The sequence below is a fragment of the Saimiri boliviensis genome, chromosome 17 (assembly GCF_048565385.1).
Source record: "Saimiri boliviensis isolate mSaiBol1 chromosome 17, mSaiBol1.pri, whole genome shotgun sequence".
Taxonomy (NCBI): Eukaryota; Metazoa; Chordata; class Mammalia; order Primates; family Cebidae; genus Saimiri; species Saimiri boliviensis.
In genome coordinates, this window is record NC_133465.1 from 41,062,032 (window position 1) to 41,077,522 (window position 15,491).

The 15,491-nt window shown below is 58.1% G+C and overlaps 1 protein-coding gene across 2 annotated transcripts; it reads right to left on the reverse strand.

Moving 5' to 3' along the window:
• Positions 1-147: 147 nt before the first annotated feature.
• On the reverse strand, positions 148-15,033 carry XYLT2 (xylosyltransferase 2). 2 transcript variants are annotated; one of them, XM_039476809.2, is made up of 11 exons: positions 14,825-15,033; positions 6,876-7,368; positions 6,425-6,600; positions 5,951-6,153; positions 5,449-5,529; positions 5,034-5,250; positions 4,729-4,905; positions 4,214-4,476; positions 3,730-3,925; positions 2,777-3,050; positions 148-1,310 (listed from the first exon to the last, which is right to left on the reverse strand). In XM_039476809.2, exons 1-11 carry the CDS (start codon positions 14,957-14,959, stop codon positions 988-990), a joined length of 2,538 nt encoding a protein of 845 aa, XP_039332743.1. In that variant the 5' UTR covers positions 14,960-15,033; the 3' UTR covers positions 148-987. The 2 variants fall into 2 exon arrangements, with proteins under 2 accessions (XP_039332743.1, XP_039332742.1); XM_039476808.2 differs by having other exon boundaries at positions 2,717-3,050.
• Between the last annotated feature and the right edge of the window lie 458 nt (positions 15,034-15,491).

The window sequence follows — 15,491 nt, forward strand, 5'->3', positions numbered from 1 at the left end:
GGGTGGAGGATTCTAAACTCCTCAATCTGGGGAAATGAGATCTTAACCTTCTCAAGGCTACCAAAGTACCAGCTAAGACTTCTAGAGAAGGCCCAATGAATAGTGATAGCTTCCCGACACCCAGGAGGAAAAGCACAGAGCCCAGAGTAGAGAGATAGGGATATATTTCTTCTGTTGCATATTTCAGAATTCACGCTGAGCTTCAGGCACAATGCTGTTCCAGGTTCTTCTGAGAGCCTCAACAGTCTTCTTCCACGCTGCTTGTGCAACCTCACCCTTCCAGCGTGTACCTGGGAAATTCTGCATTGGTCTCAGTGGCCCCTGATGCCCTGCCTTTCCCATCCAGGGGCAGGGTATGCTGGAAAGCCCTGGAGCCAGCCCCACTCCCTCCAGGGTCCCCTGGCTACAAGAGAACTGTCCTGCTAGAGCCAGCTCTGCAGTACCCCCTAGTCACCTGTTCTTCGGGCCTCAGAGCCTGGCAGGGCACTTGCACCCCTGCGGAGACTCAGCCACGAGCACCACAGGCCCAGGCTGGGGGACGAGGCCCTGGAGAGCGAGGGAGGCCCAGCCTCATCCAGAACAGGAGGTGGGCTCAGCAGGCCCCTGGTCCCCACAGACACGGCCCTCTTCCTGGGGCTGCTCCGAGCCCTATTGCACATCTTCTGTTCCAGTTTCTCCCCCCACCACCCATGTTCCTTTTTAAATTAAAAAAAAAAAAATTACAAACTAGAGAGGAAGGCGAGGAAGAGCTGGGTATGGAATGCTGCTGGCGCCCTTCTCACGTTCCCGCCAGCCCTCTGATCCCCAGCAAAGACATCAGCAGTAGTTCATACTGTGTCCACCTTCCCTGCCGTCTGTGTGGGTTCTCCATGGCTGAAATGGGTGTGCGGCCTGAGCCTCTGGTTCTTGCCTGTGGGAGGGGACAGTCTTCCATTGTCTGTAAGGTGCAACTCCCTGGGTCTTCCACGGGTGCTGGCTGGGGCCCTGCTACCTGAGTCGCCCATCTGCTTTGACAGGCCCCAGCTCTGATTTGGGGTCGGGGGACAGAGAACTCCAGCTGGTCAGTCTGCAGGGCTCCAGGGAGGGGCAGGCAGAGGGGCCTATGGCACACAGTCCGGCCACGGACCAGAAGCTGCTCAGTTCCCCATCTGTCCAGGCCTCAAGTGCAGGGCCCGTGAGCTGTGTGTGCTGCCGGGCGGCCTCCTCCGCAAGCTCTGGTGGAGGCAGGTTCAGGATGCTACTCAGGCCCTGGAAACTCTGCTCCATGTACTCGTTGTGGGGTGGCCCCGCGTGCAGCCAGCTGGCATCATCTGGGGGGGCAGAGCAGGCAGTAAGTACATCCTACCTGACAGACTCCATGGAGGCCAGACCTGGGAGTTGGGTCTGGGTACCCCAGTTCCTGTCACAGCTTGCTGAGTCACAGCTTGCTGAGTGACCTTGGGCTAATCCAAGGGACTTTCTGTGACTGTAAAACTGAGTTTTATGAAATCAAGGCAATAAGCCCTAGATTCCCAACTGTAGGATACAGTAAAGCAGTGGGTTCAAGGCACTTTAGAAAAGAAGGGAACAGTCTGGTTTGTGTCCCACACCCTTTCTTGACCATCACCGGTGGCTCCTGGAGCCCTCAGAAGCCCGTACTCAGGCCCTTCAGCCCTTCATGCGCAGACACTGGCCAGCTTCATCCCCTCGGCTTAGAGCACCTTCTCTGACTTTGTCCTTGAGGTGCAGCCCCTGTCCCCACCTGCTGTGCATTGTCACCATTCTTCTCTTGACTGGGAGGTCCAGGTGTGCGGGACACACAGCTTCCCTGCCCTGGATTTGCTGCAGCCCCACCAGCACCTCCTCCTCCTACCCACTTCTTGTGATAGGATGTGGTGGGGGAAGGAGACCCCTACCGATTATCACCTCCTGCATATCAGCCACCTTCCCTCCAGAGGCTCATCCCTCTCACCCCTCAGAGGAAGTTGCTTATACCAGGCCCTCCTTTGCAGGAAATTTGCCCAGCCTGTGTCTCTGTTCAGAGCCTGCTCTCTTAGCCTCAGCCAAGTGGGCAGAGGGCCACATGACCCTGCCCACCTGGCCAGACAGTGGACTGGGATGGCCAATCAGATTTGCTGTCCCAAGAATGTAGAGCCTGGGGACTAAAAGTCCCTGGTCAGTGTCTGTTGCACTGAGAGGCCATGGCTGGGGAGCCAGAGCCTGAGACAATGCATAGAGACAGGGCAGGGTGAGGAACAAGATGGTCCCAGAGAGATGGAGAGAGCACCTCTGGTTCACAGTGAGGCCCGAGACATTTCCTAGGCTCTGTGAAGGACAGCGCTGCATTCTTCCAGTCTTCTTCCCTTTTTAACTCAAGCTAGGTTGAGTGGATTTGTGTCACATGCACCAGGAGGTCCCTGATAGGTATACTGTGCCTGGCTCACGTGCTAAGACGGAGGCCCAGGAAGGCCAGGTAACTTCCAAGGACAAAAGGCCAACGAAACCATCAGAGTTACGTTCCACACCAAGTCTGCCTGACTAGAAAGCTCCCCTTTCCACCACACTGCAGCGCAGGACCCTGCATACTACAGGAAAGAACACCAGGGCCCCAGCCCTTCCATGCTGCCCGTACTCCAGGGATGGGAGTCGGCTCTGATAGCTGGCTTCTCAGGGTCACCTCTCTGGCAAGTCCTATTCTGTCTGGCTTCTGGGCCTCATTTGAGAACTGCACCCTTACCTTTCCTGAGAGGTAGTTTGCGGTTGAAGGTCAAGGGCAGCACAAGGAAGCGGGTCTCACCCAGTGGTTCCCAGAACTGAAGGAGTCGAACAGTCCAGGGCCCTGGCCGCAGGGGCCGGCTCAGTGGGGGCTTGTACTGTGTCACCTCGGTCTCTGTGTCTACTGTGATGTCGTAAGATGTGGCCACCACATACGTTGGGTCAATCCAGACCACTGTGGCTGTGAGGTTGGGGCCCCGGGCCCAGCGCTGCATGGCCACAGGCTCGTCCAGCGGCCCCAGTAGCCCCCCAAAGTTCCGGAAAAGACGCTCTTTGGGGTCCCAGTCAGTGCCAACCTGTAGAGAGAGAGGCAGCTGGGCAGGAGTGTGGGAGAAAGGTCCTTCTCCCTCCTCTGAGGCTGCTTCTCACTGTGTAATCTCAGGCCAGTCACTCTCTCTTTCTGGGCCTCAGTTTCCCCATCTGCAAAATGAAGGGGTCAGACTAGGAGATCTTATATCTCTCCCAGCTCTGAGATTCATTCTAGGCTTCCATTCTGACTGCCAGGCAGTGGAGGTCAGTCCTCCTTACTGGGGACAATATGTCCTCATTGCGGACAATATGGCAGGGATGAGGTTCAAAGCCCTGCCCAGAGACCACTTCCACATGAAGCCAAAGCCTCTAAGAAAGAGACCACGAGGAGCCACTCAGAAGCTTAGTTTCATCGAGTTTCACAGCCTAACTCGAATGTCCATGCCCCTCTAGGAGAAATCTCTGTAGTCTGGAAGACTGGGCTTGTGTCGCAGTAGAACTGCAAATTCCTTCCCTGCTCACTTCACATCCTCTGCATGCCCCAACCAGGAGCTGCTCCTCAGTGTGCACGGGTGGGGAGTGACACAGGATTATCTATATGGGGCACCGCCGTGGCTGCCGTTACCGGGAAAAAACCTTACCCCTCCCTTGGTGTCTGTCCCTCTCTTCCCACTACCCCGAGTCTTGCTGGGGGCTGGGAGAAAGCGAGGGGGGGACCTGTCCCACCTCCAGACTCTGGAGCCGGCTGTCCTGGTCACTGCGCCCCAACAGCTTCAGCGACCCCTGGGGCATTAGCCACATCTCAAGCGTCTCTGCTGGCCTCTGGGCTGAGGGCTGCACCACCTGCGTCACCAAGTAGCCCTGGAAATGGTCGTCATAGAAATACAGGTGCACGCTGGACGGCAAGCCCCGGGGCTCAAACCTAAGGTGCCAGCAGGGAGAAAGGGAGATGCCATCAGCATACCTGACTTGGCCTGGAGTCCCAGGGAGGGGGTTCTGGGGAGTCCCATCCCCAGGCACTTCCTTTCCCAGATCTCACACGTGGGTGCTGTGGCGCCTACATGCCTGGCTGTTGCCTTCTTTTGGCCATTTGCATTTTTCCCTGCCTCAGACTGGGGCCTTGTTGTGGGCAGGGGACGTCACTCGCTGGCTGGCCTCCCCCAGGGCACCGCACCCCGAGGGCCTGCTGTATGTCAGAAGGGGGACTCACCTGCAGAGTGGGGTGGCCAGTGGGGGCGCAGCGGTGGCGGCATGGCGCAGGCTGAGGCGGGCGAAGGCTGTGTAAGCGGTGAGCATGACATCACTGAGCCCGCTGGGGCCGTCGGCCGCGTCATAGCTATTCTCCCAGTAGGCCTTGAGGGCCGGCGTGCCTGGAGGGTAGCTGCCGTACAGGTGGAAGTCCAGGATTTCCAGTACCTCCTGGTTCACAGTCGACTCGAACTTCCGGGCGAAGAAGGTGGGTCTGGAGACTTGCTGGAGCGGGAGAGGCAAGGCGGGTGAAGGGCTCTGGGGGCCCCAGAGGGCATGGCGGGGCTGGCCCCTCAGCACTGCCTAGGGCTCAGCCTCCTGCGGCTTTTCCTCCTTCTGTTGTAGCCCCAGACCTCTGAGGGCTGCTCCAGGCCAAGGCCCCCCAGATTGTCTGACCGGCCCACCCTGCCGTTCTGCTGTGAAAAGCCGAGCGGGGAAGTCCTAGCAAGGGGCAGCCTTGGGGCTACGGGCAAGCACCTGCAGCCGGAGGAAGTCCTGCGGCTTGAAGTCGTTAGGGGAGCAGCCGCACCAGTCCACGATGTGCTTGTACTGGCACTTGCAGCCCAGCTTGCGGTTCCAGTTGGTGACTCGCAGGTTGTTGTCCACGAGGGTCTCACAGGCCAGGCTGTTCTCCAGCACCGTGTGGAAGAAGGACTGCAGGCAGCAAGGGAGGGTGCAAGGTGAGCTGCAGGCAGCCCAGCCCACGCCCCCCAGGCCACCCACCTCAGCTGGGTGCAAGGTGAGCTGCAGGCAGCCCAGCCCACGCCCTCCAGGCCACCCACCTCAGCTGGGAGCAGTGTGTATGTGTAGAACTGGCGTAGCTGGGCCACAAGCGGGTCATCTGTGTACACCACATATTCCACAAAGCTGCGCGTGAGCACGAACCAGTCAGAACCGCCGTCCACCACGATGCCCGCCGGGATCTGCCGCTCACCCAGGCGCCACATGTGTGAGTCGCACTCATGGAAAAGCCGGTCCAGGCCCTGTTTCTTGATGAACCTGCGGGGGTCAGAGAGGCCACGGCTGGGGATGCTGCAGGGTGGGGTCCAAGCTCTTTCACTGCCCAGCAGCCAACACCCCTCAACCTGTGATTGGTGTGGAGGCTTTGAAACCCAGGGCTGGGGCCACCGAGCCCCACTGTGTGGGAGGGGTTGGGACAAGACACTGGGGCCAGGACCTCCTTCTCCAGCCTCTCACCTGGAGTTGTCCCGGCCATGTGACTTGAGGAAATTCTTGTCCCGGTTCTTGGAGAGGAATGCCACCAGCTCCTCATTGGTCCTGGTGAAGAAATGGGTGGCAGCCAGCCATGTGAGATAGTTGCTCAGTCCCCTGGCTTTTCTTCTCACCCTGAGAGCTGTCTGGCCACGTGCCCTACCCTGGCTGATGCTCTGGGGTGGTGAGTACCACAGGCCCCTGAGGAAGACCACCCCATCCTTCCTCTGCCCCTTGCTCTCTGACCCAGCACACCAGGTACAGACCTCTGCCTTCTCCTCCCCTCCATTGCCTATCACGCTCAGTTCTCAGATCATCTTACGCCAACCCCTCCCCTAAAACATGGCTGGGGCCCTGGGGCCCATCTCTGAGTAGGGCAGATCCCAGAGTGAGGCTTGGGGGTGAAGGTCCACCAGAGCCCTCCAACCCCAGGTACCCAGACAGGGGTCCCCTCCCATCCAGAGGACTCCAAGCCCAATCCCCACACCTGGTTGGGTAGTCGGTGGCACTGAGATTGATGAAGAAGTCCCAAGCCCAGCCAGGCACCTCTAGCAGGTCCCGCATGCTCCGCAGGTACATCCTCAGGAGGCTGGCCCCGCCCCAGATGGTGACCATGCGCCAGGGCGTCACCCGCACATTATCATAGCGCTGGGCCAGCTCCGCCACCTCCCGGTGCAGGTAGTTGGAACGCTGGTGGGGAGGAGACACTCAGCCGGCCCCCAGCGTTATCGCCACCCCCAATACCACCCCAGGACAGAGTGCAAAGGACACAAGACGGGGAAAGCACAGGGCAGGGCTCCAGCCACTAAGCAGCTGAGCCGGCTCGTGTGGCTGCCCCCGTTCCAGGCCTCAGTTTCCCTCTCTAGGATACTTGCACCAGGTCAGAGAGTCTATCTGTCTGCAACCTTCTGTCTCTTCTCTGCTCACCCCAGACCTCCTTGGCCTCTCGCCACCACAGTACCTTGTCCACATGGATGTAAAAGAAGTGCTGCTCGTGATAGACGGCCTTAAGGAGACGCTTCAGCTGGCGGATGGCGCGGCCATGAACCACCAGCATGTAGGCGATTCGCACCGGGGGGCCAGCCACGGGCTGCTGGGCCCGGCTCTCATCCCATTGGATGCCGGGGCTCATCTTCCCTGAAAGCAGAGAACAGGCGTTGGCGAGGCCCACCCTAAGTCACAGGGCGGGGGTGGGATGGGAAGAGGGGCTGCCTGTCTTCCAAAGAAGCCTAGACTTGGAGCCCCACGCTCCCAGGTCCCCACTCTGCCTCTACCACTTAGTAAATACACCGGGCAAAGACTTAGGCTGGGAGAGAGGCCCCTCTCGGCTCTTTCTTCCTCTGAGAGATGGGAGTGAGGATCTGGGCCATGCCACCTCCCTGCCCCGGCCTGGAAGCACTCCTGTCCCTCACCAGTCAGCTGACAGTGCCGGGGCACAGCCTTGGGCATGAGGCTCCCCGCCTGGTGCAGGCACACCACATTGGCAATCTCCTGCTGGCACTGCTTGGTGCTGGCCCGGGCCAGTGCAGACAGTGCATCCTTGCCCACGATCTCGCACTTTGGGGTGAAGCCGTTGTCCGTGGGCTGGGGAGCACCCTCCACGCTCCCTGTATCTCCATGCGGTGGGAAGCCAGCTGCCCCTACCAGCGCCTCCCCGGCTGCTGCCCCGCTCAGGTTCTGGCGGCCTGGGGCCTCCGGGGGTGGGGCAGGTGGGACCCGGCGGCTGGCTCTCTGCCGGCTGGTTACCGCCCGTACCACCTTGGCTACGGGCACTCCTGGGCTCTCAGCACGGCCCCGCCAGCGCCCATGCCTTCTGCCTGCGCTGCCCCGTCGCCCTGCTGAACTGTCTGTGTCCTTGGAACCCTCACCAGGGTCCAGTGGCCGTGGCTTCCTCTGCCTTCCTTTCTGTAAGAGATATGTAGACACGTCACTAGGGTAACCCCTCAAAGCCTCCTGCTCCTTGACCTCCATCTTAGCTGGGGGCAACCTCAGACTTAGATGCTCCTGCCCACCTTTTACCCAGAGAAGCACTTTTCACCTAAGGATTCAATCAGCACCACCACGGGGCCACCTCCCTGGCCAGCCACCGAGGGATCACTGGTCCTCCCTCCATCAAACCAACACCCCCATCCCCACTGGTTCTCAGATCACATGGCGCTGTGCTTGATATTCTGCTCCGGACTCAGACACCACTTTCTTTTTCAGCAGATATTAAAATAAATATCCACGTGTCCCAAGGAAAGGGTACAAAGACCCCACCGAACACACAAGTGTCCACCTAAGACCGAGCATTCCCACCGAGGGCTGGGAGGAGACAGCGGTCTTCAGAAGACTCTGACTTCCAGATGAATCCAAAGCATTTCCATGTGGGAAGACTGAGCCCACCACACAATGAAGGAGGAGTGCCCGTGGGGATGAATGGAGGTGAAGCCTGAGACCCCAATACTGCTTGGGTCCTCTAGGAAGCAGATCGAGACAAAGTGAGAGTACAGGAGGGTCACTGCAGGTACCTCGTGAGCAATGGGGCAGGAGCTGGCAGGGAAAGGCTTTGGACCACAAAGGAGACGGCCATGCAAGGGGAGGGGTGCGAAGAGCGTTTGCCTCCAGCACAGCCTCGAGGAAGTCCTGGCTGGCTCCGGGAACACTCCTGCACACGTACTGCCTGGGGCTGGTGAGTCCTGAGCCACCTCCACACTCAGTCCCTGGCTGGAAAGCTGGGGCAGGGCCTGGAGGCGTCCGTGGCTGGAGGCTGTCACCTCACCGCATGTGCAGTACGTTCTTCCTTGAAGGGATCCCTGCACCGGGGCACTTCTACCACTGCTGCACCCTGCTTCCTGGCTCTGAGTGCTCGGGCACCTGCTGCTTCTCCTCAGATCCAGGCCCTTCCCTAGATGGCATGGTGGTGATGGAACAGCATGTCTACCCTCCTCCTGCCATCCTACCTACCCTCCTGACCAAATCCCATCCATCTTTTCAGATCCAGCTCCAAGGCCCCTGGCACGCACCCATTCCATTGGCCCTGCAGTGGGATGGGCTGAGCTCCGAGGCCCTGGATGTTCCTCTAGCAGTGAACTCCTTGATGAAAGACATGTCAGCTCCATCTCCCCAGGGCCCAGCAGAGCAGCTGGCACACAGGGGACACCTAGCTGGTGTCTGGTGGATGAGATGTACAGAGGAATAGGGGCCACCGTGTGAATGCTCTGGAGTCTCCAGGGCTTTGGGCCCAGCTCTTCCAACTCACCAGCAATTGCCTAACTTCTCTGAGCGTGTCCGTCCGTCCTTCCTTCCTTCCTTCCTTCCTTCCTTCCTTCCTCCCTCCCTTCCTCCCTCCCTCCCTCCTTCCTTCTTTCCTCCTTCCCTCCTTCCCTCTTTCCCTCTTTCCCTCTTTCCTTCCTTCCTTTCTTCCTTCCTTCCTTTCTTTCTTTCTCTCTCTCTCTCTCTCTCTTTCTCTCTTTCTTTCTTTCTTTCTCTGATGGAGTTTCATTCCTGTTGCCCAGGCTGGAGTGCAATGGTACAATTTTGGCTCACTGCAACCTCCACCTCCCGGGTTCAAAGGATACTCCTGCCTCAGCCTCCCGAGTAGCTGGGATTATAGGCTCCCACCACCATGCCCAGCTAATTTTTGTATTTTTAGTAGAGATGGGGTTTCCATGTTGTCCATGCGGGTCTCGAACTCCTGACCTCAAGTGATCTGCCTGTCTTGGCCTCCCAAAGTGCTGGGATTACAGGCATGAGCCACCATGCCCAGCCAGGTCCTCTTCTTTCTTGACCTTTCAGTGGTTAACGGACCACTCTTGTCTTGCTTGAAGTGCCCTCTGCATCTGGTTTCCAGGACACCCACCTGGCTTTTCTCCTCTCTCACCGCCACTCCTTACAGTCTTCTTGGTGTTTCTTTGTTTCCCAGGGCACATCCGGGGCCCTTCCTGTCCTTGCACCTTCACTTCCTAAGTGATCTTTAGTGCTTGGGTTTCTAAACTCCATTCCCTCCCACAGATTGATCTCTCTGGACCGGACAGCTCCTTCGAACCTTTAGGCATTTAACTACCAGCCTCCTTGACATCTCACGTGGGAGCCCGATCGACCTCTCAGAGCCACAAGCCCAAAAGTTACCTCCCTCACCCTCAGCTTGCTCCTACTTCACCTTCCCAATCTCAGTTAATGACAACTTTATCTTTCAAGATGCTCAGGCCAAAAACTTTTGGAAGTCTTGTTTTTTTGTTTGTTTGTTTGTTTGGTTTTTTTTTTTTTTTGTATTTTTAGTACAGACAGGGTACTAAATTCACCATGTTGGCCAGATTGGTCTCAAACTCCTAACCTCGTGATCCACCTGCCTTGGCCTCCCAAATGCTGGGGTTACAGGTGTGAGCCACCGCGCCCGGCAGGAGTCATCTCTGACTCTTTCCCTCACACCCCACATCCACTCCATCAGTAAATCCCGTCGAGGCCACGTTCAGAATATGTCTGGAATCCGATCCCTTCTCAACACCTCCCTCACCATCCCTGTAGATTCCCTGGTCTTCCAGCTCCTACTCTTGTTCCCCTGGATTCTTTTCTCATCACAGCAGCTGTGTTTCTGTTACAACTCTTCAAGCCCCATTTCACCACTCCCCTGCTTTAAACCTCCAGTGGCTTCCTCGCTTAGGATAAAAACCAAAGCCCTTACAGGAGCCTACAGAGGCTCCTGAGCTGTCTAGCTGCCCCCTTCTCCACCCAGGCCTCTCTGACCTCATCTGGGAATTTGTCATGCTCATTCTCCTGCAGCCACAGTGGCTTTCTTCGTACCCCTTCATCCCCCTGGCACTCCTGGCTCCAGCCCTTGCATCCACTATCCCCTGTGCCTGGCATACCCTGCCCCAGATGGGCCCACAGCTCATTCCCTGCCTCTTCAATTCTTTGTTCAGATGGCATCTTCTCAGTAGGGCCACTCTGACCACTGGATTTACAGAGCCAGCCCACCCTCCTCCTCTGCTGTCTTTTTCCCATAGCACAACATTTCCTCTCATCCTACCATTTATTTACATTGTGTTTTTATGTCTTTCTCCTCAGAAGATTGATTATAAGTTCCCCAAGGGCAGGGCTTTTTGCTGTTTTGTTCACTGACGTAGTCTTAGCACCTAGGAAAGTGTCTGGCTATGGTATACACTCAGTAAGTGTTTTTTGAGAGTCTAGCTCTGTTGCCCAGGCTGGAGTGCAGTGGTGTGATCTCAGCTCACTGCAGCCTCTGCCTCCTGGGTTCAAGCAATTTTCGTGCCTCAGCCTCCCAGGAGCTGGAATTACAGGTGGGCACCATCAGGCCCAGCTAATTTTTTGTATTTTTACTAGACAGCATTTCACCATGTTGGCCACACTGGTCTTGAACTCCTGACCTCAAGTGATTCACCAACCTTGGCCTCCCAAAGTGCTGGGATTACAGGCCTAAGCCACTATGCCCAGCCTTAGTATTTGTGGAATGAATGAATGAATGCAAAGCTTTTGCCATAGGCACAGCATTCAATAAATGCTGCTGTCTTTTTGTTGTTGTTGTTGTTTTTGAAATGGAGTCTCGCTGTCGCTCAGGCTGGAGTGCAGTGGCATGATCTCAGCTCACTGCAACATAGGCCTCCCGAGTTTAAGGGATTCTTGTGCCTCAGCCTCCCAAGTAGCTGGGATTACAGGCATGTGCCACCATGCCCAGCTACTTTTTATATTTTTATTAAAGACCAGGTTTCACCATGTTGGCTAGGCTGGTCTTGAACTCCTGACCTCAAGTTATCTGCCCGCCTCAGCCTCCCAAAGTGCTGGGATTACAGGCATGAGCCACCACACCTGGCCCAATGCTGCCATCTTTATCATTATGTTTACTCAGATGAGAGGAGGAAATAGTCAAACGTGAAGTCAAGAGAGGCCCAAGACCCTCGACATCTTGTACTTGGCTGGGTTGGGTTCTCTGTGCTCCTCACCTACCCAGGACTTCCCCTGATTCCTGTACACGCTGTTTGAGCATATCAGGAACCTCATGCTGTCAGGCTGACAGCCACCTTCAGGCCAGAGCCCCATCCCTACACCCATGCCCTCTGTGTCCAGCACCCAGCCAGCCTTTTGATCTTTTTATTTTATTTATTTTAATAAAGATGTGGTCTTGCTATGTTGTCCAAGCTGGTCTTGAACTCCCGGGCTCAAGCTCTTCTCCCATCTTGGCTTCCCAAAGTGCTGGGATTACAGATGTGAGCCACAGTGCCTGGTTGCCCTCTGATCTCTTAAAGGTGGCCAGTGGGAGCTGGGGGCGGCCATCCCCATCTAAGAAGAGATACCTGCAAGAGGAGGCAGCAGACCCTATTCTGTAACCACACTGGGGAGGGCACTCCAGTTTGGGGAACCCCCTAAGAAAAGTGAATGCAGCCCCACTGAACTGTGCGCATCAGCCTGGTGACATCTGACCTGGCCACACAGCAAGCAGAGACATTCCCAAGCTTAGGTGGGTAGAGATGGCAGAGCGCTGTGGGCTCTCCAGGTGGAAGCCAGTATCAGTGAGTCAGGAAGCTGGTCAGGAGGGTAGGACATGAGGCATGGGGCCAGGTTGGCTGTGGTGGGGACCGGGATGTGGGAGGAATGAACATGTTGGTCCCTGCACTGCAGTGGGAGCTGGCTGACCCTCAGAAGGACAATCCTAGAGGAGGTTGGGGGATGAGGAGGCAGCAGTGAGGGAACAGAGAGGCCCCGGTGGGCAGCCAGCCCCCACCTCTGTCCCTTCCAGGCATGTCCAAGGAGCATTATCACAGCCCCAGCCTTGAGCCCCTCGCAGGCTGCTCCCAGCAGCCCCTGAGGTCGGGAGCCCTTCTGATGACTGAGGGTGGGAATGGTCCTCTGACCTCCTGCCTAGATACGTTCTGGCTTCGGAGACTCCTTCCTGCCCTCCAAGGAGGCAATTAAAATCCTCTGCCACTTCCTGGCTCTGTAGCTCCACCTTGGCATCCTTCTTTGAAATGCTCCCCCTGTACCCCACCTCCTTTGACTACTCAGGCTGCATTTAAAACAAGCGGTGAGATGGTGTTTGTGAAAGCTTTGGAAACTATCGAGCAGCTCCTTGGAGGTTAGTGACCATCCCTGGTATCCACTCTCAGCCTCTCCATAGATGGGCAGAGCACACATCTTAAATGCACACTGAATCCTGTGCTGCTTAGACCCCTTCAGTGCTCTCCCGCTGCACTTAGAATAAAACCCTTGCCCCTTGCTGTGGTCCTTTCAGCCATGCAGGATGGAACCTTCCTCCAGGGAGAGCACCACACCCTCCTGTCCATTCCTCAAGGGTGCCCAGCTAAGCCCATCCTCCTCAGGGCCTTCTGCCCAAACTCTCGCCCACCTCTTCCTGTGAGAAGCCTTTCCTGACCTCCTGATCTAACCCAACCCCTCTGTCATTCAATTGAGTTCCTCTTCACTGTCTGTCTCTCCCTGTAGATTACCTACCCATGAGGGCAGAGACCTCATCTATTTTATTTTTTTATCCCCAGTATTAGCACAGTGTCTAGTACTAAGTAGGACTTTATACCTATTTGTTGAATGAATGAATGAATGAATGAATGAACTGTATTCCCAATGCACAGTACTGAGATAATAAGAGTTATTTACTGACAGCTTAGCATGTGCCAGGAACTCCTGCAAGTGCTTCACAGGCATGATTTTCACTTAATCTTTATAATCACCCAACACGAGAGGTGCCGTTAATATCCCCATCTTGGGGAGGGATACTAAGGGAGGAGGTGAAGTGATTTGCTGGTGGGCTCCTCAGGGGCAGAGCTGGAAGAGAGTGGTGAAGTGGGTAGTCCAGCTTCAGCACTCACTTTCCCAAGCACCCCGTTATGCTGCCTGGCAACCCCAGAGTCAGGTGAGGGAGCTGCTGAGGGGTCCAAGCAGCAATGGGTGCCTGGACCGCACAAGCTTTTTCAAACATTCCGGTCCAGGTTTCCCCTATTCATTCAGCCAGGAAGCTGGGGGGGGGGGGGGGGGCAGTGTCCCAGAGTGGTCACATATTCCAGGGTCAGAGGGCTCCCTAACTGCCTTCGCAGCCCAACCATCTTGGAACGTCCCATCTGCCCAGTCTTTCTATGCTGGGCCTGGAACACTCTCCTCTTCGTCCTACTTGTAGGTGCACACAGGAGCTAAATCCCCGAGGATGTCACAGAGCCGGCCGCCTCCTGCCCCCGCCTCCTTTTGGAGTTATGGTCTCAAGTGACTCTGTTCCAGCCCCCCTCACCATCCTACCCTCTCGGTTCTCCCAAAAAAAGGGCAAGGGCAGTTCTTCTGTCTCCACACCAGGCTTTCCAGACTGGCGAGACGTGGTAAGGGGTCGTGGGTATCAGGGCTCTCTTGGCCTTCACCCTGTCCCCAAGGACAGCAGCAGGCAGAGCCTCTGACCCAGGGCCCTGGAGGCAGCAGAACAGGGTGCTGGAGGTAGGGAGGCCCTGACTCTGGGCCACAGCTTAGGACCGTCCTTTCCACCTCTGCAGCATGAACTCAGACCCACTGGACCCTTCCCCACCACACCGCTGGGGTGTCTGAGCCTCCAGCTGTAACCACATCGGCCAAGAGGGAGAAAGACCCTCGAGGCAGGGACCTGGGGGCTGGGTCGGCTGTTGCCCCTACACTAGGGCCTGGGACTCTACTGCTGTCCCATTCTCTTAGAGCCAGCGGGCCCCTCCCTAATTTCCTAAGGTCCTGAGGCCAACTCACCAGCTCACTTCCTCCTCCCCTTGCCCTCCGGAGACCCATCCAGGTTCTTCAAACCCCCGGCTGAGGAAGCCACAGCTCGGGAACACTCCAGTTCTCTCCGTCGGGGTCACTCCTGTTCCTTCAGTTCCCGGGTACACACTTTGTCCCAGGCCTGAATTCCACCTCTGAGCTCCACACCGGCCACTGCCCCTCAGGATCAGCTGGGCAAGGACGCCCTGGGTCCCTTGGCCCCACTCCTCCGCCCACGGCGCGCACATTCCCGCCCCCTCCCAACTTCGGAAAGTTTGGCCTGGGGCTCCCCACCTCCGAGCAGAGCAGGTTCGGGTCCAGCCCAGTCTCCCAGCCCCGCTCGCCGCGCCTGACCTTCATCACTCCCCGGGCCGGAGACCACCCCAGCATGACCTGCTCCCGCCCCGGCCCCCAGTCCACCAGGGCCCGGGTCTCCAGGCCACGCACTGCCCCCGCGCGCAGCTCCCTAGGCCCGATGGGGAAGGGAGTACCGGGGGCCGGATGCTCCGCTCCAGGCGACCGCCGGGGCCCCGCACGCACGCACGCGGCCCGTGCCCCACTTCCCAGGCTGGGGCCGCCCGCAGCCCCGCCAGGACCCCGCGCGCCCCCGCGCCCGGCCTGCCCGCCCGCTCGGCTGTTGGAGCACCTCGCCCGCCTCGTCCTCCTCCAGGCCGCTGAAGCTCCACACCACCAGGCCCTGAAGCAGCAGGATGGCCAGCGCCGTGGCAATCGCCAGCTTGTAGCGCCGCACCAGCTTCTGCACTCGCGCGCTCGCCACCATCTTCCTGCCCGGGACGCGGGGCGCGCGCCCGGCCCTGCAACCCGGCCGCGAGCGCGCGCACGGGCTCAGGGCTGAGGCCCCCCCACCCCCCCGCACACACGCCCGGAGAGGCGGGTCCGGCGCGCTCCGGGGCGGGGCCGGGGGCGGGGCCCGCGAGCCCAAAGGGCCGCGCCCCGCAGGCTAGGGGTGGAGCCCGGCTCGCAGCGCCTCCCGCCGGGGCAGCCGCGGGCGTGGGCCTGAGCACCTGCCTTCCGCGCTCGCGTCTCCGCCGGTGCCCCTGGTTCCCACGTGTGCTCCCCTCTACCTGGACGGCGAGCGCCTGGTGCTGGGGAGTGGAGGGTCTGCGGCACAACCTCTCTTGCCCGGTGTCGGGGCTCGTGAGCGAGTTCAGTCCCACGCGGGTAAGCTCTCGGCCCGCGGGCCCCGGGAACGCCAGGGATCCCATAGACGCCGCCTTGGGAGAGGGCTTGTGAGAGCCACAGGCCTCTGCTTAAAAACCTGGAGGCCGCACCTGTGGGGCAAAGTCTTACCC

What these genes read in the sequence shown, in the direction of transcription:
- XYLT2 (XM_039476808.2), bottom strand. Translation starts at nt 14,959, where the DNA reads ATGGTGGCGAGCGCGCGAGTGCAGAAGCTGGTGCGGCGCTACAAGCTG. An exon ending in GCCACCGACTACCCAACCAG is followed by an intron (nt 5,530 to 5,950) that starts GTGTGGGGATTG and finishes TTTCTTCACCAG; the next exon opens with GACCAATGAGGAGCTGGTGG. An exon ending in GCCGGCTCCAGAGTCTGGAG is followed by an intron (nt 3,051 to 3,729) that starts GTGGGACAGGTC and finishes CTCTCTCTACAG; the next exon opens with GTTGGCACTGACTGGGACCC.